This window comes from Mchenga conophoros, linkage group LG20 (genome assembly GCF_057382185.1).
Source record: "Mchenga conophoros isolate Kocher_MC1m ecotype Shallow Benthic linkage group LG20, M_conophoros_male_GT1.1, whole genome shotgun sequence".
NCBI lineage: Eukaryota > Metazoa > Chordata > Actinopteri > Cichliformes > Cichlidae > Mchenga > Mchenga conophoros.
The window spans coordinates 23,252,722-23,273,614 of record NC_140545.1 but is presented as its reverse complement, the minus strand read 5'-3'; the positions used below and the strand labels follow the sequence as shown (position 1 = coordinate 23,273,614).

Sequence of the window (20,893 nt, the reverse complement as noted above, 5' to 3'; positions counted from 1 at the left end):
AGGTGCCAATGATTGATCCGTGAATACAAATACAAAACTCAGGAGCTCTTTGTTTCAATGTGCGATCATCCCTTTTCATCAATACTTTGACACAGTTTCATAAATAAGATATGACGGGGTCTTCATGTTATCTGGCAAGGCTCGATTCTTTGCTCGCTTCCAAGAATGATAAATTGGGACTATTGACCTAAAGGTTAGCTAGGTGAAAAGAATGGACTTCATCCTTTTCAGTCACATAATGAGAGATACTATGGATAGAAACCTAAAAAGCTTCAATCGGTCTGGGCACAGTGCATGGCAATATCACCATGTGTTTGCTGTGTTTGTGTTTAACCAGACTGCTGAAGCGAGCTCAGGTGAGTGCATGTGTGAAAGAGAGAGAGTGAGAGAGAGTCAAGGCTGGATGGATCAAAGCTGAACAGCTGCCAACACCTCTCGAGTGTGAACGTGTTGTCACAAGTCTGTCAATCAGCATTTTCTCGCATCAGTGTTCCAACGCTGGAGTTGTGTGAGTGGACAGTGCTCATTTGTACGTGTGTGTGCGTAAATTAACCCGGCACGGTGAGAGGAGCTGTAACATAAAGCAAAACCTGTCGTTCCCATCACCCTGGTAGAGTTCTACGTTTTGAACAACATTCAGAATAAGTAATCACGTTAGGTGTCAGATTGACGGAAAGTAAAAGTGAGTGGTCCATCTTATAGCGGGAACAAACAATCTAGTAACAGTGGAGCCATTGTGCATGCAAAAGATAATGTGTGCTTATAAATCTACCTCATGGATGAAGTCTCCGATGTCTCCGGGGTGGGGAACAACAGGTCTGATCGGATACTGGGACTCTGGGATGATCGGACGCTCATCCACCCTGCGGACACCAGGCGGCTTGCTGATGATGTGCTCCAAGGAGTCGGGCTGCTGCAGCTGGCTTAAGTCATAGTCCTGCAGAGAAATCTAAGTAAGGTACAGTCTGAAACAGAACGCGTATTTGTGTATTTGAGCAAGTGCGTCTCTCAGGATCTCACCTGGTCCTCTTCTCCTCCTCCCTCTTCATCATACTTGAGGATGTTGTCCCTGACATCATCTTCAGGGTCAATGAGCAGTTGCTTTGTCTGCCTCTCCTTCTCTCTGCGCTTGATCCACACCACAAACAACAGCACCATGCCTGCAATGATACACACATGAATGTGAAAAAACCCTATGGTATGTTGCAACAACCTCTAAAAAACAAACTAAAAGCAGACAATCAGATAAGTACGTAGTAAGGTTGCATATAAGCACAGAGTGCAGATGCTAAACATGTATAGCGTTTAATACGTTTAGCACGTTTGTGTCGGACTTGGCAACATTTAATTAAATGTGGGTTTTACTAATGCATCCTGAGGAAGCTGTTCGCCATTCGTCCTGAGGGATAAAAGACCGTCAAGAATAAACAACCTAAGTTTATGTTAACATGACAAACTGCAAAGTACAATGACATAGCTATGCCAACACAAAACCACTTAGGGAGCCGGTTGGTGGATGAATGGGCCCAGCAGGCAGATGGCTGCTACTCATAATTTATTTCCTCCAAACAGTCCCTTTAACCACAGCCACTATGACCTTTCCCTACTTAATCATACGGTTAACGTTTCAGTAATATGAATCATGACGAACAATTTTTCTTTGTTATTGCGTTTCATTTTTTATCCTTAAGTTTTTATTATCTTTGTAGTCTTATCTATCTATTTATATATTTATGGTTATTTCTGTGTGATCTTGTGCTTGTATATGTCATCACTGCAAAAGCTTGGTGTGCTGTACTTGAGTAAATAACAAGAAAACAGATTCAATTAGAATTCTGGGTTAATAGGAGTTATAAGATAATAGAAGATTCTAAATAATCGAAACTTTTAAAACATTTGAAATGATCTATTGGGATTGCCATACACAGTGTGAACACAGCAGCAACAAAGTAAGGCAAGACTGATAGTAGCATTTTTTCTCTACCAGGAAAAAAAAAAAAACACAAAAACATCTCATCCAGAGATGCTGGAGAAGATTCAAGCACTCCAGGCATTTATCTATTATACAAACTGGTGCTGATGTTATTGTATTGTTAAATATTTTATGTCTGTGCCATGTACTACACTTTTTTGAGGAATCTAATCACAGACAACTTTTCTACAGCAAATGTGTGGGTACGTGATATGTTTGAGAGCATCGCTGAATGAATAGCAAAAACTCACTGAGTAGTATGATAATGCAGATGAGGATGGAGATGATGGCTCCAGTTCCAAGGCCAGCAGCTGCCACGGCCCCGAGGGTGGTGCAATCTCCGTTTTCATCGCAGGGACACACCTTAACTTTGATGACTGACCTGTTGGACAATGGAGGGTTCCCGGAGTCTGACACGATTACAGGGACTTCATACACTCCAGGCTCTAAATATATTTGATACCGCAGACTCAAACGGGCAAAATCACCTGTAAAGGGAAAAGAGACATTACTAACAATCACATTTCATTTTTCAAAAGGATTATTTTTTTCCTGGGTTACAAATAGTTTAAATAACCGTATCCTCAAAAGTTGATTCTGCTCATCTGGATGTAGAGTTCTCCCACTGAAAACGTTACATCAAGATGAACAGAATCAACTTTTGGGGATTTACTTACCTGGATAATTGAGCATGCATCAAGACATAAAATAACTGTAATTTACATGTTTTATCTACATTTAATAACAGATATTTGTAAAAAAAATAAAAAAATAAATACTGCAGCCATTTAGTGAAACTTGCAAACAAAAATATAGCGTAAAAGGCAAAAAGACAAAATTCAAATGAGCATATGAATAGCAAATATTTGGTACGAACACCTTTATTCTGCAACACAGTCTGAACACTTAGGCAAGCTGTCTTGTAATTTCTTTAAGTAGTCTTCAGAAACAGTTCTGCAGACTTTCTGAAGGACACTGAAAGCTCTTCTTTATATGTTGACTATCTTTTGTTCTGTTTTCTGTCAAGATGATCCAACACTGCTTCAATAATGTTCAGGTCTGCGCTCTGGGGAGGCCATTGTGTATTTCCTTTATCCAGATATCTTTTTACTGCATTGGCAGTGTGTTTGAGATCACTGTCATGCTGAAAAATGAAGCTGTTGCCAATCAGATGCTTTTCATTCCATAAGAACCATTGCTACTAATTTTAGTCCAATTTTTGAGTAATTTGGCTTCTTGGCAGCCACCCTTCTACTGAAACCATTTCTGACGAGGCTTCAATCAAAGATGAATCAACCAAAAGGCTAGATGCATCTCTCAGGTCCTGTGTCAGGTCTTTGCTAGATCTTTTCCTATTTCTTAAGGACATGACCTATCACTTTTTCTTTTGCCGTCCTTTTGTTCAGTTTCTTCAAATTTTCTAAGGACACACTGCACAGCACGCTGGTACATGCCAAGTTTTTTGTTAAAATCTCTTTGAGAATCACCTCGTTGGTAGAAAATTACTATGTTATCCCTGTCATACTGTGCTATGTGACATTTTTCATTGGTTCAACTAAAGAAATTTGAACAAGTTATATGTTTGTGTGACAGGGTGCTAGTAAAAAAGTACTTAACGATGTAATAAGTATGGCTCCTTGAAAGCAAAATAAAAAGAAATGGTAAGCTACTCAAGACTTTTTCACAGTAATGTACATGAACATGCACATGGTTAATAAACGCGTAAGGAGATTTTTGATGCATTGTCAGAAAAGTAAAAACGAAAACGTTTTTTGAATTTTTAAAATTTGATCATTTCTCTTCAGTGGTAACACCTTACCGCTGATCCTAGAAATTGTCCAGTTACGTCGGATGGTGGTGGGAAACGTGGGCAACTCGAAGACAAAAGGTCCAGCGTTGGGGTCTGTGTCGGCATCAGCGGCAGTGATGTTGACACCGTTGATGCTCCTGTACGTCCTTTCACAGATCTGAGACTCTTTGGGTATGAGTGCTGGGGGGTTGTCATTAATATCTATCAGATAGATCTGCAGTGTGCCTGTGCCGCTGGCTGCAGGAGAGCCTTAGAGCAGAAAGAGAGAAGCAAAAAAAATAATATCACGACAGGAGGAAAACATGACAAGAGAAGATGTGTGCAGTGAAAGGGACAATTGAAGGGGAAGAGAGAGATGTCGAAGGCTGGCAGAAGTGAGAGAAATAATGAAAGAAGATGAAAAAGAGAGATACAAAAAAGGAACGGGAAGAGGTGATTGGAGCATTGTTCGTTCACAATGACGATGAAAAGGTAGGAATACTGTGAAGCTGCAGGAGAATTTCTACACTTGACAGAAACACTTCTGACAGTTATGCTTTCCAGTTCTTCTTTTAGTCTTACAGCAAAATCAAACCCATCACAGTCGATCCAGATGGTGGCACAGCGCATCCAATCTTCTGGAGCGAGTCTAGGTACAATAATGATGACTGTAACACAACTAAACAAGTCTTTGTCTATGTGTATTACACTGTTATATGATAGTCGTTTACCATTTTGGACATAAAGGCACTTTTATTTGAAATATTAACAGTACATTGCTTTAAAACAACTAATGGGACATTGTCAATGCACATTGACAGTCCTTCACTGTCACACAGACAATCAGTTGAATACTTGAAATTAAACACGGTATACACGTGTGTTTATGTATTAAAAGTAAATCTCCATAGAACGTATGCAGGGAACATTTAGAATGTAAAATAAAGGTGTTGTTGCAAACTGAAAGCAGTGTTGCATCATTTTTAAAGTGAGATCAAGTTGTACTAAGAATCTAGGTGATTTTTTTTTCTGTGTTGAACTCTCAATGACTGCACTAGACTGGCTCATTTACCATTTTTAGGTAGTAATCACATTATACATATAAATCCGCAGCTATTGCCTATTAGCAAGGTGACAAAATTGTGACATTAAACGCTCTAAACTTTACACCAATGTTGTTCTGACTCAGCTTTGTAAATCTGTGGAAATTGTCGAGGCAACTTGGTCTGATACTGATGTAGGCATGCCATTGTAAGTGCTGCTTTAACTACAATAGTGTCAGCCTTGGAGTGCAATAACATGCACTGGTGCACACAGACACACTCACACTTCGTCTACGGGCACAATCTAGAAGCTTCTGCATTGACCGAACACAGCAACAGACCATCAGCAACTGCATTATGGAGAACTAGGAATAAGAAATAGACACTTTAAACAATCAGGGAGGGAGATAGCTGAGCAAAGTGATGAATGCATGAATGCGTATGTGCAGCAGGAAAATGTGGCAGAGAAACATCTTAAAAAAGGGTGCTTAGCGGTATAAAGCTCAGCGTTGTTTATTGAGTGTGTGTCAGTGGGTGACAGCCCTTAGCTTTCCCCAATTAGGAGTCATTTCCCTGTCATGCCCCACTGGCCCAGTCATCACATGGAATCAAGCGACCCCAGGGCTCATCTCTGGCATGAGATAAGGGCAATGCAATTTACAAAGATTTATGCAAAGCTTACAGATCTGCCAATTAAATGTGGCAACAGAGCAAGACGTTTGCCACAAGAAGGGTGAGACACAGCTGAAGACAAGGGTCTGGAGTGAGTCTGTTATCAGTTCGAGCTCTGTTTCACTGGTAACACTATGGTTTTTCGATTGCTTCATTAATATCAAGTGATTAATAAAGACATCAAGACGTCACTGATGAATATAATACGTTTTAGTATCTAGAGACATTGGATGAGTGACCTAAAATTTTTGCCATAACTGGACAACAGGCGTAAAAGTGGAAACAATATAGATGCTCAGCTCACACACAGTTTTGTGGGAAGTGCCTTAAACATGCATTCTATCTGAAGGCCACTATAAACACATTCCTACTGAGTTTAAGGGCTCTGTTGCTAATTTTGGGTAACGATGACTAAAAAACAAGTGTATTTTGTACATCTTGGTGATGCAATGGAGTATGAAATGACACACTGACTTGCCAAGCACGAGACATTAGCCAATGAGCTTTTTATAGCCAGTTCTGTCCTTCATTGCCACATCAGTTTTTTTGCAACTAAGATGGAAACACCTATCTCGAGGGGTGTTTCCACACCCCTCAAGAAACCAGAGATTAATGTCATGGTAACCACATCTTTCATCTATTGTTCATGTTGTCTATAGATAGATAACATTGCATTCTTTTAACTATGACGACTCGTTAATTAACAGGTAGACTTCTATAATGTCCAAGTTATTATTCATCATTCAAAAGCCAGATACTTTAGGAAGCCATGCAGGCTATAAAATCACTTGAGTTTTCAAATATTATACAACAGCTTCTAAAAGCTTTAAATTCATTTCCCATCCAAGTGATCAAGTGGATCACTTGATTTGACCGACACTAATTAAACATTTTTATTATTAGTGTCTTTTTCATGCTATAAGCATCCAGACAGTAATTATGCATCTCTTCGTATTAACTGTTGTGTGTATTTCCAGTTTTTTTGTACTTTAAAAGCCAGTCTAGGGACAGGCATTGCAAATTAGCATAGGCCCTGTGTGTGGCATGGTTCATGTCACATACTTGTCCCTATACAAATACACAGTTAATGCAGACTGTTAAATGCAATTTGTACATGTGTAGATGCTCTACCAGGAATACATGTGGTTCATGAATGCAGTACTGCAAACGCAGGCTTTCAAATGCACACACACACATACACGCGCGCGCGCACACACACACACACACACACACAGAGGCTTACCAGTTCTGCTGGTTTGTTAATCCTAGCCATGTATGGGGGACATGTGGAAGCAGCTTGCCACAGCTGATAGGAGAATTATGTGGGTTTTAACCAGCTAAATAAATAATTATGTTTGTGTAAATTCCTCAAAAGGATTTGTATTAACTCCTTTTTTTGATGGGGGATGAGAGATGCGAGGCATGGTGAAAAGACTCGTAGTAAGCCTACCATATGCTCTTTGAATAACGCATAAATATAAACAATACCATAGGTGTGTTAAGTGGAAAATGAGCCAAAGGGTTCTGAAATGGTCAGATTTCATCGAGGGGGTGTAATAAGTGTACTTCTCACCATGCTGTCACCACCTCTTCATGTCCCATTCTACTATCCTTACTGTCTCATAGTACTTCTTACCATAATCCCTCTTATGTTGTGACGGCTGGCACTCAGGCAAGACCCACATAGACACACAAACATGCACATGAAAAAAACCCTTCTGGTTTCTTTTGTTCTTGGCCACAGTCCCAATATCAGGCAGACCTATTAGAAGCATGCCTGTCGAAACGGTGTACTTTACAAAGGTGAGGTGAGCAAAAAACCCCAAATAATAGGAAACAGGTAACATATCGTGATTATAAAGAAGGTTTGGAATTAAAAAGCAGAAAAAAAAACAGGAAAGTCCAAACAACAGGAGCATGTAAACCTATAATCCTGCTGCGTCTCCATGCATCAACACAGCAGGTTACATTTTTTGCTGTTTGACATTGTCAGTCATCACAAATACATGTACACACACATGTGCACGTACTCGCCAAATTTCGTTTCAAACGAGTGGCTTCACACATGCTAACACCTATAAACACACCAATGTTTCAAAGCCAGCTCAACTTAAGATAAATGCACCAGTGCGCTGCACGTCACTGATAAGGCAATTTGGAAGGAAAATAGCATTTCCCGTTTTACTTAAGAAAACAAGAAACATTCACTTCCACTTGAGAAAAAGTTATTTGTTTGCTGTGATTGGGTTTGTGCTCTGTAATGCTTGAGTTTCAACTTTGAGGCAGAACAAATAATGTATGCTACATAAATTGCACAAAGCCCAAGGAGGAAGCCGGCTTGGACACAAGATAGGAGAGGCTCAACAGTTTAACCAGTTGTGCAAATCCTGGATTTTCACTGACTCTAACCCAGCTACATGCCTTTATAGTCTTCTAAATCCACATGCAAGTCGAAGTTTTAATCAGCTGATATACTCAATATACAAAACACTAGCTTGTGTCTCAGAGTTCAATTACACTGTACAACTCTTGGCTCTGGATTACATCAAATGCATATAAAACAAATGGTAGCAAAGCACCTTCAAGAATACTGATTTTACGCTGAGGTGTATGTTATACTGTAGAAAGTCCCAGTTCTGTCATCATATGCCTAAACTAGTGGACATCGGAGTCTTTAAAGAATGAAAACTTGATAAAAAAATGTGGTAAAAGTGTTAAGCAAATATGTAAGAAACAGCAAACTCTGATTTTAAATGAAAAATAGCAAACGTCACTAATGCAGCAGCTTAAAAGAGTTTCTTACCATTGTCTGTTGCCAGAAATGTGGCTTCATATATGTTGTTTTTTACATAGACAGACTCCCGGTCGAGCATTGCTGTGGTTACTATCTGACCGTTGCTTCTATTGATGGACAGCCAGTCTGCTGGGTCGTTCAGCTTTGAATACCTAAAGACACACAAAGACAGATCGATGGAGACGTTAGCGTTTCCCTGTTTACAAGCAATTAGAAATTTTCTCTTGCATCTGTGCATACCTAAATTGCCTCCCCACACACACGGTCTAAAAATCACAACAGCTTGACCTTCACACAGTTTAATTCTTCAACGACTTCTTCTCCAGAGCGTGCAGCCTACAGTCAATTTCACCTCATTTTTTTCCCACTCCTGTGTACCAGCCATTGAAGTCAATTACCTCCCTAGTTAAGCACTGACGCAACTACCTGTGTGTGTGTGTGTGTATGTGTGTGTTTTACACACCCATTTTCTGAACGTGTTTGCTTAAGCTTACACTGAGAGGTTTATATGCATATATGTCGCGATGCTTGCATGTTTGCAAATGTGCCTGTGTATGTATATAGGGAATGTGTATAGTGTGGAGATGGGAACATGGGATCTTGGTACTGACAGGAAAGTGGATGTGGTAGCAGGTGGCAGCAGTCCTCTGGGATAAAGCAGCAGAGAAGGAACAGGGGATCATCTCCAGGACCGAATGCCAATCTCACTCTGATCTCGCTGTTCTTGTTTTGCTGGCTTTTGTTTCCTTTGGCTTGTTTCACACATTAATTTTTATCTAAGCTCTCTCTACTCATGTCGCCTCACCTTAACTTGAGGTGCTTTTGTGTTCATTCATTTTCGTAGCCCCGTCTGTATCTTCTCATCTGTGTCTCATTTATTCTCCGATTCCGAGTTCATCAACAGAAACCGCTCTTGGTTCACGCGTACACTATGAGACATCATCTGTAGACATGTGACACCTTGGCCTTGTGCACCTATGTTTCTACACCAATTTCATTTCATTTACTGAATGTGAGCCGGGGTGAAAAAGCCAACTTGTTATGTGACATACACTTCCAGGCTTTCAATCTATTCAAAATGAAATGGATTTGACCTTAACCCCACTTTTATGTTTACTGAAATGTACTTTACTCAGCATTAGCATACAGCTCACTTATTTATTTGTGCTTGATTAAATACTGCATAGCATTTCTACTTACATGCAGGAGACTGAAAGCCTGAAGGGATGGGTGGCAATAAGTAGGGGGGTGAGGGGTGGACAGAGACTATAATCTCTATCCTGTAGTGATTGAGGTGGGATTTTCCCAGCAGGCAGTGGGCATGATCCGAGGCAGAGCACAGTGCGGGGAAGGGAATCACAGAGATGACATTCCCACACTCTAGACAGATTCACACAGGCAAGCCAAGCCCACAGCCGCTAACAGGCAGACAGTGAAATCACCACCAGGACTACAGTGAGTCCATCACAGTGGGAGGGTGTGATAAAAGAGGGAGGAAAATGAGCAGGAATGTGTAGGAGAGGTGACATTCGGAAGTAGCAGCATGGCTGTATGATCTAATTTTAATGTCCTCATTAAGACCGACTTGATACCTACTGCTGTTCTGTGTCCAAATGCATTTCTATTGGCTTGACCATGCCAAACTGACAAATGCTCTCTGTCTGTGGAGTGGAGGGCAGACAAATGGGTGTACATTTTAATGAGAAGATAAAAAGTTTTTCCAAATGCTAGAAACATCATGTTTGAAAAATAAAAACATATTTCTGAGCCTATTAAACAAACAGTTCTTGATCTGGGGAAATATTTTTCTTGGTACCCTTTCATATCTGTCAATATGAAGATGAATTAAGCCAAATTTTTTCCCCTCCCTTCTGTCTCTGCGTTCTACTTTGCTTTCCTGGGCGTGGCTTTCATCCTGATCCATGGCTGGCACACCCTTGTCTCATCAGCTCACCTAACCAACTGCTTCTCCAACCACTCTCCGCCAGATTGTTCTGTCAGCTTCAGCAGTAAACTAACGCTGGGCCAACTCTGATTTATTTCCTTGTATATTTCTCTCTCATGTTAACCAAGTTCTGTCTCTGCGCCTCAGATCTTCCTAATGTGCAAGCCAGCAACCAGTCAGCTACCTGCCAGCCATGCTGTCACTTCTTCTGCCACACTCACCTGTCAGCCCACTCTCCACTGTCCTTCCCAGCTCTTCACCTCCCAGCTTTGCCTCCTGTCTGCCTTGGAGCCAAGCCTCATCACACAAACTCTTTTTTTTAATAGTAGTTTTATAGTTTAAAATGTCTGCTAATGGGAATCTCTTAAGGTCACTAATTAACTATACACATTTTTTTATCTGTACAAACATCAGCGTTTTAAGCCCTGGAGTTTCTGCTATTTCTCTGGCAAACTATCAGTCAAAAAACATAAAACCAGAAATATAATTTGCTGTTTTTACACTTCACTTTGTGTACAAAAAGATTTGGCATGTTAAGAGACTTGTTAATTATTTAACCTTAATTTTAGGTGGTGCACAGACATGATAGTGGTGTCAATCTTTTTATCCAAAATTCAGCAGAAAAGATTAGAAATACGCAAATAATTTCTTTTTAATATGCCGGACAAATGAGCAGTCACGAATGAACTTTACTCAGAAATCTCAGAGGTCAGTGCCTCAACATTTGGGCAAATAAAATCAATGTTTTCAGCACAGCTCAATGCCAAAGCAAGAATTTTTGTTTTTCACTTGGATAACAGACCCTTTAAAATCAGGGACAGAGAAGGATTCAAATATGGAGCGCATAAATAGGTGTGTATAAGACATTTTCTTCTTTTTTGCCCTGCAAAATGACTGCAGCACCTATTTGTCCCCGGGTACGTTCCACGATAACACGAGCGCATGTACGCCCTCTGATGATAAACGCCGTAACACAAAGGTTTGTTCACAAAGCAGAGTGCTCTATTCATCCCCACACTTCAATTAACTCTCTCCAACTCCAGTCACCGCAGACGAATTAAACCATATTTAACGCACAAAAAAACCTCTGTATAAACAGTCTTTAGGGGGAAATTTCCAACACAATGACTCGACGTTTTGGTGGAATCATTAGCCGTGTTTTTGTATTTCAACAAAAAGTTAAGTGGAGAATATGGCTGGCTTCAAAATGTTGTTTTAACTTGCTGTAGTGCTGCCTATAGTAAACAACAGTGCTCTGGTCATCAGAGTGACGCCAACGAGAGCACCCACAGTGGTTTTGTTTACAAGTCCCAACTGTAAACGACGTAACCGTGGGCAACTGGCTGTCACCGTCGCTAACTTTTTAATGAAGTGCTATCCAATATTTTTTGTCTTCTTGTAAAAGTAAACAGTTTCCTCCAGTACGCTTCTGGAATATGAAATTTGGTTTCAATGTTATTCTGTGTGTGAAAGTTTTCCTATTCGTTCCATTTCCAATGCTTTCCGAAGCTCTCCTCTACCAGAAGGCTTCTCTCATTTGGGAGTTGCTAGGTGTGTGAGTACAGCTGGATGTATGATTAGGCCTGGCAGGTTAGTGATCTTAGCAAGCAGCAGGGAGAGGTATGACATTTATTTTTCAAACCCCCGACCCTGAGGATGAAAAATGCATGTCTCAAGCTTAGCCAAGGCGGTTTGGGTAATCACTTATGCCAGTGTCTCCAGTCCCATGTCTCGACCTTACTGGCTGGGTGTCTGACAGGTGATGCATGATGCTTCACTCCTCTTCCCTCTCCCCATCCCACTCCTGTACACACTGCCTTTCCCCAAAGCCCACACTGTCAGTCTGTCCCTCCATTGATAAGCACCTGTCAACTTCAAACCTTGACCTCACCATGTTCAGCTCCTGTCCCCTTCCCTCCCTTTATAGTCCCTTAGGTCCTATTTCACTTTACTTTTGACTTTTAAGGCTCCCTCTAAATCTTCTCCATGTCTGACTTTCCTTTATGTATCCACTCAAAAAGACAGACAGCTTTTTGTCACACACACCGACATGTGCAATATATTACATCTAACACAAAGCCCGGTGTAATATCTAAACGTCTTTCCCATTAAAGGCATGCCTGGTTTAAGGCATGTTTGACTGATGGCATTTGGAAGTACAATACTATGTAAAAGTCTTGAGCCACCCCTTGTTTGTTACATTTTGCTAAAAAAAATGGAAATTGAAATGTGCAAACATAAATGGAAATACAGTGTTAAAAGCAAAAACAGTGTTAAGTCTAATTGTTGAATGTTGTCATTGTGTTTCTTAAATTTGTAAGGTCTTAGTTCAATCTATAGGATCAAGACATTCCTTTGTCTCTGACCACCTCTCCAGCCACTCTGTGCTGGGGGAGGTTTTATTGCAGATACATTCTATCTGGAAGATCTGATTCTTGTGATGTTGCTTCCTGCTTTTATGATCCTTTTGGTGAGCAGGAAGTCATGCATACAGAGACACATGTATACAGGGACACACACACATTCTTGCACATGCATACAGATGTTTGGGGCGATCGTGGCTCAAGAGTTGGGAGTTCGCCTTGTAATCGGAAGGTTGCCGGTTCGAGCCCCGGCTTGGACAGTCTCGATCGTTGTGTCCTTGGGCAAGACACTTCACCCGTTGCCTACTGGTGGTGGTCAGAGGGCCCGGTGGCGCCAGTGTCCGGCAGCCTCGCCTCTGTCAGTGCGCCCCAGGGTGGCTGTGGCTACAATGTAGCTTGCCATCACCAGTGTGTGAATGGGTGGATGACTGGATATGTAAAGCGCTTTGGGGTCCTTAGGGACTAGCGCTATATAAATACAGGCCATGTTTACACATACACACACATAGTGCCTTGTCTTAGAACCATTTGGGGGTTTTACGGTGGGAGGTGCGTTTGCTGTGATGTGTATTGTGTGAACTGTTTTCCCAATAAAAGGCAGCAAGTGGAGGCCGGATTTGGGGTCAGTCTATACGTCAATACGTTTCTAAACTAGCGGGGCTTGTGGAAACACAGACCCAACAAACAGAGTTTGTGAAATTCAAATGAGCTTGAGAGTGAGTATTTGGTATGACCACCTATTCCTCATCATAGTCAGAAACCTCTCAGGCAAGCTTTCTTTTCATTTTATTGAAGTAGTCTTCAGGAATAGTTCTTGAGATTTCTTGAAGGTCATTCCAAAACCTTTCCTTGGACTTTCATACACAGAAAAAAAAAGGTTACTTTAAACCCACTTTAAAAAAATTGTTACAGCTAAATCTATTAGTTTTAATCAGACAATAATGTAATTTAAAACTTTGACTTAAAGTACATATTTACTTAAGGACTAATTGTTTCTGCTGATTTTTTTCTGTGGTAAGTGATTTTAGGTAGAGTGAAATAAACAGTTTCAAACCAGAAATCCCAATTTTCCATTGCAACAATATAAAATTTCAGTTCAGCTAAATAAACCAGGATAGCTTTTAAAACGTTTTTTCTTTTTTTCTTTTTTTTAAATTTAAACGTATTCTTTGCCAAGTTGTCTGTTATGTATGGACCCTGGTTCATCCCTTGAGTCAGGTACCTTTTTTATGGTTAAATGACTCATAGGTCACTGTGAATTGATAAAAAACAAACAAAGACAAATATCCCTTTGAAAATGGTAAGGCACAACGAGTGTATCGAAAATAAGTGAAAAAGCAACAAATGTCCAAAGAAAAGCTTTGAACGACTTTCAGAAAACCCAAGAAAACCCAGAAAAATACAAGAAAGTCTGGCTCCTTGGAAGCAAAATATAAAGAAATGAGTGAGACTCTTGCACAGCACAGTATGTGCAGCAGTATCAGTTCTGTGTGATACAACTGAGAAAATGGCAAAAATGAAACCCTGAATTTAAAATTCTTCAAAAATAATGAAGACAACTGGTGTCCTTACGTAACGACTCGAGCAGATACCTTTTATGGAAAAGGTGTAAAGCAGTGGGACTGATAACGATTCTGTCCAGATGGAACCAAATGAATGAGGTGCAGTCTTTGCTTTTCATGTGGCGAGAGCGGAGGAAGGAGATTTAGCCTGTGTTTATGTCAGTCGGACTGTGCCAGAACACAGCATGCTAGTAAAAGTGTTAACCTAAATCCAGGATGCACCGCAGTCTTGACAGGTCATGGAAAAAGAGAGTGGAGACCAATGAGTTAAATCCACAAAAAGTAGAAACTGATCTAGCGAGGAAGATAACAGAAAAAAAAGAAAGTGTGGGAGCGAGCAAGAGAGCGAGAGCAGGAGCCCAGCTGGTGACTTTGGAATCTTCCTAAATTATAATGTACACCCAATTTACTCTCATTTGCTGTGAAATTATCTAGGAAATTTGTTTAGATCTTTTCCCTGGAGAAATTGAAAGGAAGGAGCTGTTAAAGTGCAAGGTGGTTGGAAGGAGGTGGTCTTAATGTCACACCAAACATCCGTGTTATCAGCTTAATTGTGTACTCTTCTGTGCTAGTTATAAATCACGGTGCACTCACTGTAATCAGTACTGACATTGTACATGCACAAATGGAAACATATGGGTTCTGCAGTTGTATGGGTGTCATCTAAAGCCTTGTTCTCTCTTCATGTAGAATGCAGAGCAGATTGTTCTTAACACAACCCATCTAAGTTTGAAGGGTCATAGTGGAGCCACTGGTGCTGTCAAACTGACAGCAGGACTTAGAAAAGACCTGCTGGTCATTCAAAGGTTGGTTTACATTTAAAATCCAGAGAGGCTTAGCGCAGAGAAGAAACACTGCAGGTGGACATAATGCTGTGTCAGGTGTTTGGGCCTCAGCCAGCTGTTCTCTTTGCCGCCCCCACCTTGCTCCATCTCTTTTGTTCTCTCTCTCGTGTTGTGTGCATCTGTGTGTGTGTGTGTGTGTGTACCTGCCTGTATGTGCTCATGCAACCTACAGAATGCACACACATCTGATTACCCCAGAGGCTGCTGCTCCCTATTAACCTTTTTACCCTCCTTACTCAGAGTTCTCTGCTGGCACATAAACTTCTCACAGTAAGATTTTGAGAGATGGGTAATGCCAAAATATAGTCCCCTTTTTGAACTTTGACCTCTGACCACTGACAGGGAACCAATCTGAGGCTTTTTAGCCCACTGCCAGTGCATATGGATGCAGGTTTGTGCTTACACAGCAGATAGCCACTCTACAAGCTAGAATTAATTAGACAATATAGCCAAACCACATGGAAAAGATGTTATCTAATTAGATTTAAAAGATATACAAGATCAAAATTAAACTAATGCCCTACTGAATTTTTCCATTCTGTGGACAGAACTGTCTCTCAGTACTCGCTCAGTACCTGATTATCTGCTGCATCTGAAGTCGGTCGGGATCTGACGCCGAGAAGGTCGTCAGGCTGGTGCCAGCAGGGACACCTTCCTCAAAGCGGATGTGTTTTGGGTTTGTGGGGAAGTAAGGAGGTTCGTTTACATCCTGCACAGATATGGTGACCCCAGCCGTGGACTGGAGTGAGGACTGGATGCCAGTGGCCAGGTGGGCCTGGTTGGACACCACTACCGTCAGCATGAAGGCACGGTTCATCTCAAAGTCTACCGGCTGGAGAAAGGAAAAAAAACAAACAGAGTTACTTACATTTGAAAGGAGAGAATGCTGAACACATTTGAAATAGTTTAAGCTTTTTGAAACTGTTGGCCTTCATGTTGCTTGCTCCGTCTTCTCTTTCTATCTCCTTTGTGTGCAGGTTGCCCTTGTCTCTTCATCTCAGTATTTGTTATTTTTCACTCTTTCTCTCTATGAGGACATGCTCTATTCTGGACCGATTCTGGGTAAGATTACTGCTTTTCAAATACAGCCTCTTAGGTTACAGTGTTACCTACAGCAGGGTAAAGGTAACACTTTAGAATAGTTTTGCATTACCAAAAATAAATACCCCTTTCAGCTTGCTCATGAGTATACATCCACAGGGTGTCTGTAGCCCTGTGTACATTTACCACTAAGTGTATTGATTTTACTTCACTGCACAGCTTCTTGATATTGGCAACATCTCTCCCACCACATGACCAGCAAGAAAGCTATTCATTTTCCTCAGACTAACGACTTTAACCAAAATACAAGATAGCAGGTGAAAGACACCCGTTATGTCTCGAACAAATAATTTTCCAAAGACTTACACGAGACTTAATTTATTCAAACTCTTGATGTGACTTTGTAATTGTGCTGGTTAACTTGACTTACAACCATATAGTTGTAAGTCAAGTTAGAGGAGATTAGAGAAGGCTAATATGGGCTACATTCGAGGCTATATTCCTGGTATGCAGCTACATGCAAGGAAGTCAGAAAGAGATGTAAACACTGCAAATGTGGTTGGGATTTTATTATTATTATTTTATTTTTTGTATTTATTTATTGTTTGCTTATTTACACTTTTTGCTCTCATTACAAAAGAATGAAAATGGGAATGTGGTGACATTTAGTTGAAAAAGTAATTAAATAACTTAAAAATGAATTCTTTATGCTACTTATTATAACGAAATAGTAAGCTGGGTACTCAAATGTGTAACTGTAAAACTCATTACACCAACGCTGGCTCTTGGTCCTTTAAGAAAAGTACATTTTCTCTTGCTTTTTTCTCAAGGTTTCTTAAATTCTTGCCCTCAAACAAATCAAATGTCCAAGAATGAGGGAGACTGTATTATGTACTGGTGAGGATAAGCAATGAAAAAATATAACAGAGGTGACTAACCTCCCGTGTTCATCGCCTGCACATTAACAAAACACTGCAGGCTATAGAGTTAAAGCTAGAGAAAGTTTAAGTGATATTTTATTATATAGTCTGATTATTACTATTATAGTGTCAACAGCATTATTTCTTTTTCTGAAGAAATAATTTCCAAGCATCATGCTTGGACTATAATCATTATACTGATTAGTGTAAAGATCCCTGTCAACATTTCTCTTTTCGCCTCTACCTGGGGAATATGCATTAAACCTTGCTGATGAAAAGGGACATGATAAATGAACAGATGTCATGTCAAGTAGTCTCCTGAGGAACAAAGACGCACACAGACACGCAGACACAGTGCAGGGCTGATACTGTTCGCCGTGTGTTGTCACTCCTTTTGGATTAAAAGTGTGTATATGTGTACACTACAGGGGGTTTTGAGACCTGAGCTTAAACCACAGTGACAGTTTTTTGCTCCCCTAATGAAGAATACACAATCGAGTTCAAATGACAGCAAGCAAGGAGATAAAAACAGAACAAGTATGCTGCTTGTAGTGTCCACTTGTACATTTCTAAACAGGCAGATGATAATTACTGCTCCAAAGCTGATGCTGATGTTAATGACTTTGAGCAGATCTGTATGTTGCATCAACTCACTGTTATCGGCGGACAGTCTGAGAGCACAGAGATAAAAAAACAACAACAAAATGAGCGCTTTCAGGAAGGTTGGTTGACAAGGCCACTGAAGAAGAGGTGTTTGTACCGGTGCTACGGTTTGCCTGTGTATGTACATGCACGCAAGTATAAATAAATGTAAGCACACTGGTGTGTATTCGTCTGTGACCTCGTGGAGCACTGGGAGCCCATTTACAGGCTAACCACGCTCAGGGCTCTTTGATCTAAAGCCAGTGGTATTCAAAACACAGGGAGGTCTAGAGTATAGCTGTAGGCTACATAAAACACACATACACACCGAGACACACACACCCTGAGGGAAGCCAGAGGGGTGAGAGGTCAATAATATGGCTTGCATCGTTTGCCCATGAGCCATCACATCTTACATCTCCTTGAATCGCTTCGCTCTTTTCTCTTTTTCCCTTTTACCTAATTTGTTCCGCTGGACTTCAGCTTTCCACCCCCTCGTCTTTTCACTGCCCTACCCCGGCTCTCTGTGATCTATGCTCTCTGCGGGCTGCATTCCTCAATCCTCGGAAATCTGTCTTCGCCTCACTTCACTTCTCCTTTCCACTTCCCCTGTCATCTTTGGTGTTTATCATAAGCTGTGATTTACATAACTTAACTACTCATTTGAAGCAAGTGGCTTTATTTGTGTGTCTGTGTGGATTTGTATTTTTTTTGTGTGTGTTTGTGTGTTTACTGTCTTTATTACCGTAACGTAAAACGAGAATACGGCTCACAAAATCCACAGAGAGCAGTGCAAATGTGTGACATGATCGGGTTAAATCCTCACCCCTTGTTTACAGAGGAATTCAACTCTCTTGTGGAAGACTGATGTGTATCTGGGTGTCAGTGTAATTTAATCTGTCTGTAATAGCAGCCACAGATGCCTTGGTTAAAAAAAACATGTTTTTTAAAAAAAGAGCAGGAACAACAAGCTAGCACCAGTCTTATGGGTTCTTGACTTTACCTATTACAAGCTGTCTGATGTGAATGTTCTGTCTCCTTTTTCACAAAGCAAACCAAAGCACCCTGTTTACTTGTTGAGACTGTCTATTGCTCGCTTCGTCCCAGGGGGTGTCCTGTCTCTTATTTTATGATTTCCTGATAACCTCCCACGGGTCCCTGTGCAAGCTTAGGGCTACCCGACTGCCTGCTGAATTTTGCATCAGGGAGTGAGAGGAATGGATTATAAAAGGCAGTCATCTAGAGATAATGAAGAGAAGCAAAATGCCAATGCTCATTGCTCAGGGTGCTATGGGAATTATAAGGAAATGTTATTGCTATTTTTTTCAGATTATTATGTGATGTGAGATGCAGTTTGCAGGAGTCAGATACATGGTGAGAAAGCCCCTGGGTGAAATAAAACAGTTATTTCTACAAAACCCATGAAACACAGTAAGCACATTTACAGAAAGCCACACAAAGGATGGCCACAGAGATGCAAATCAACAGGACACACATCTACAGTAAATGCACACACACACAGTTTATGATTGATGTTATATGGAGGCTTTTTTTCTAAATGGGTTAAAATCATGCGGACAACCTCTGACTGAGAGGTCAAACAGTAATGTAGCAGGCTGTTACAAGACAGGGCTTTGTTGTTGCTGTCTTTTACCACAGCAGCTACAACATTATGAGTGTATAAAAAACGTTGCCTTTGTAATTGAGAAATCAATACCTAATTTGCTACAGTGGTCTCACCAGCCATTGTGTTTAAGTCTCTGTGTGAGCGTACGAGCTGTTTCTGAAGGGCACAGCGGTCTCCAATCCCTCATTTGGACATAAAGGGGCATATGAAAGACAAAGACCCCAATCTGTCCCTATTTAACTCTGTAGTCTATTATTACTGCTTGCACCTAAATCTGGAGGGGCTTTGACATTCAACAGAGAAAACCAGTGTGTTTCTTCTACAGGGAAAGGCTCAGAATGTTATGTTAGGCCTGGATCTTACCTTCACCACGGTGACCATGCCATCATTTGAAATCGGGTCGGTGCGGATGGTAAAATGCCCAGATGGGTCTCCGCTGATGATCCTGTAGATGGCATTCCAATTAGGGGAGTGCGGTTGATCAGCATCTATAACCGTCAGGTTAGCCACAACGACATCTACACGGTTCTCGGGGACCTCTCCAGAAAACTGTAGAAAGAAAGAGTGAAATGTTACCTCGTGATACATCACTTTGAAACATCTCACTGCCGCTGTGGTCGTTTAAGATGCATTGAGCCGTTTGAGTGTGGCAATTTCTACAAAAAGCCACTGAGTGCCTATCTTGCTTTTCCATTTGTCTTTATAGAAACATTCCTCCTTTCAGGTTTTCAGGTAGAGTAATTTTAATGAATTCGCTTTTACCACTGCTGGGTAGTAAACAAGCAGTAAACACAGTTTCACACTAGCAAGCACATGCACACAAGGGCGTTGTTCCATTTTCACTTTCTGCATTGCTAGTACACATCATTGATGAGCAATACTATTTCATCCCTTAAAAAGCCACAGAAACAAGGGAGAAAAGAATGGGTGAGGAGAAAAAAACAGGAGTGTGGAGGGTTAAAACAAATGTTTAAGTGTATATGAGTGGTTTTTAGTTGTCCCTGTCCTGTACAAACACATGTGCTTTGCCCTGATAAGCCTTGATGAGGAGTGAGCTGCTGTCTGTTATGCGTCTGCTATGTTAGGGATTCATCAAAGCTGTACAGGCTCAGTAATAAATCCCACAAAGACCCATCAACTAACTATTGCAATGACTCCACTCCAACTCTGTAAAACACAACTTGACTGTAGCCCTACCTACACAAACAACTTGTCAACTCTTAACCAATTACTTGAGGTCAGAGCGTGTTGGCATGACCTCATCTCATCTGCAGGCAACAGGCATGTAGTACCGTACAGTCACCGTGTCACATGGGTAACAGGCATGGAAGAGCGACTGAGTAGCTTATGTGAGGATATCAAAGAGCAAAGCCCCAGACCAAACACTCCATCGGATCATAATACCCTGCCTGGCAAACCTCGCATCACCCAGCAAACAGCCGACAGCAGCGGGCAGATTAGGGGGCTGCGTCGGGAGAGCTGTTCAGAGACTCAATGACATTCTTAAGACAACAGACAAGTCCGGGTGGTCCTGATGCGCTGCCTTCTTTGGATAGGCAGGCTGTCGTTTGTTAGTGTTAGAGTGTGTACGTGTGTGCTCGTGTGGTTTATTACTGTGGTTTGGTTCAGGGACTCCCCAACGCCAGTTCAATAAAATAAAACTTCAGTGGTGGTTCTT

At 41.0% G+C, this 20,893-nt stretch overlaps 1 protein-coding gene across 2 annotated transcripts in view; it reads right to left on the bottom strand.

Annotated features, from left to right (window-relative positions):
• Nucleotides 1-20,893, bottom strand: part of LOC146550810 (cadherin-4-like) — a 249,575-nt gene that overhangs the window by 5,996 nt on the left and 222,686 nt on the right. For both annotated transcript variants that reach the window (XM_085258648.1, XM_085258649.1), the window contains 7 exons: nt 19,579-19,764; nt 15,561-15,817; nt 8,280-8,422; nt 3,792-4,031; nt 2,224-2,460; nt 1,021-1,160; nt 773-937 (listed from right to left, as the gene is read on the bottom strand). In XM_085258648.1, coding sequence (XP_085114774.1) covers nt 773-937; nt 1,021-1,160; nt 2,224-2,460; nt 3,792-4,031; nt 8,280-8,422; nt 15,561-15,817; nt 19,579-19,764 — 1,368 coding nt within the window. The remainder of the gene's footprint in view (nt 1-772; nt 938-1,020; nt 1,161-2,223; nt 2,461-3,791; nt 4,032-8,279; nt 8,423-15,560; nt 15,818-19,578; nt 19,765-20,893) is intronic.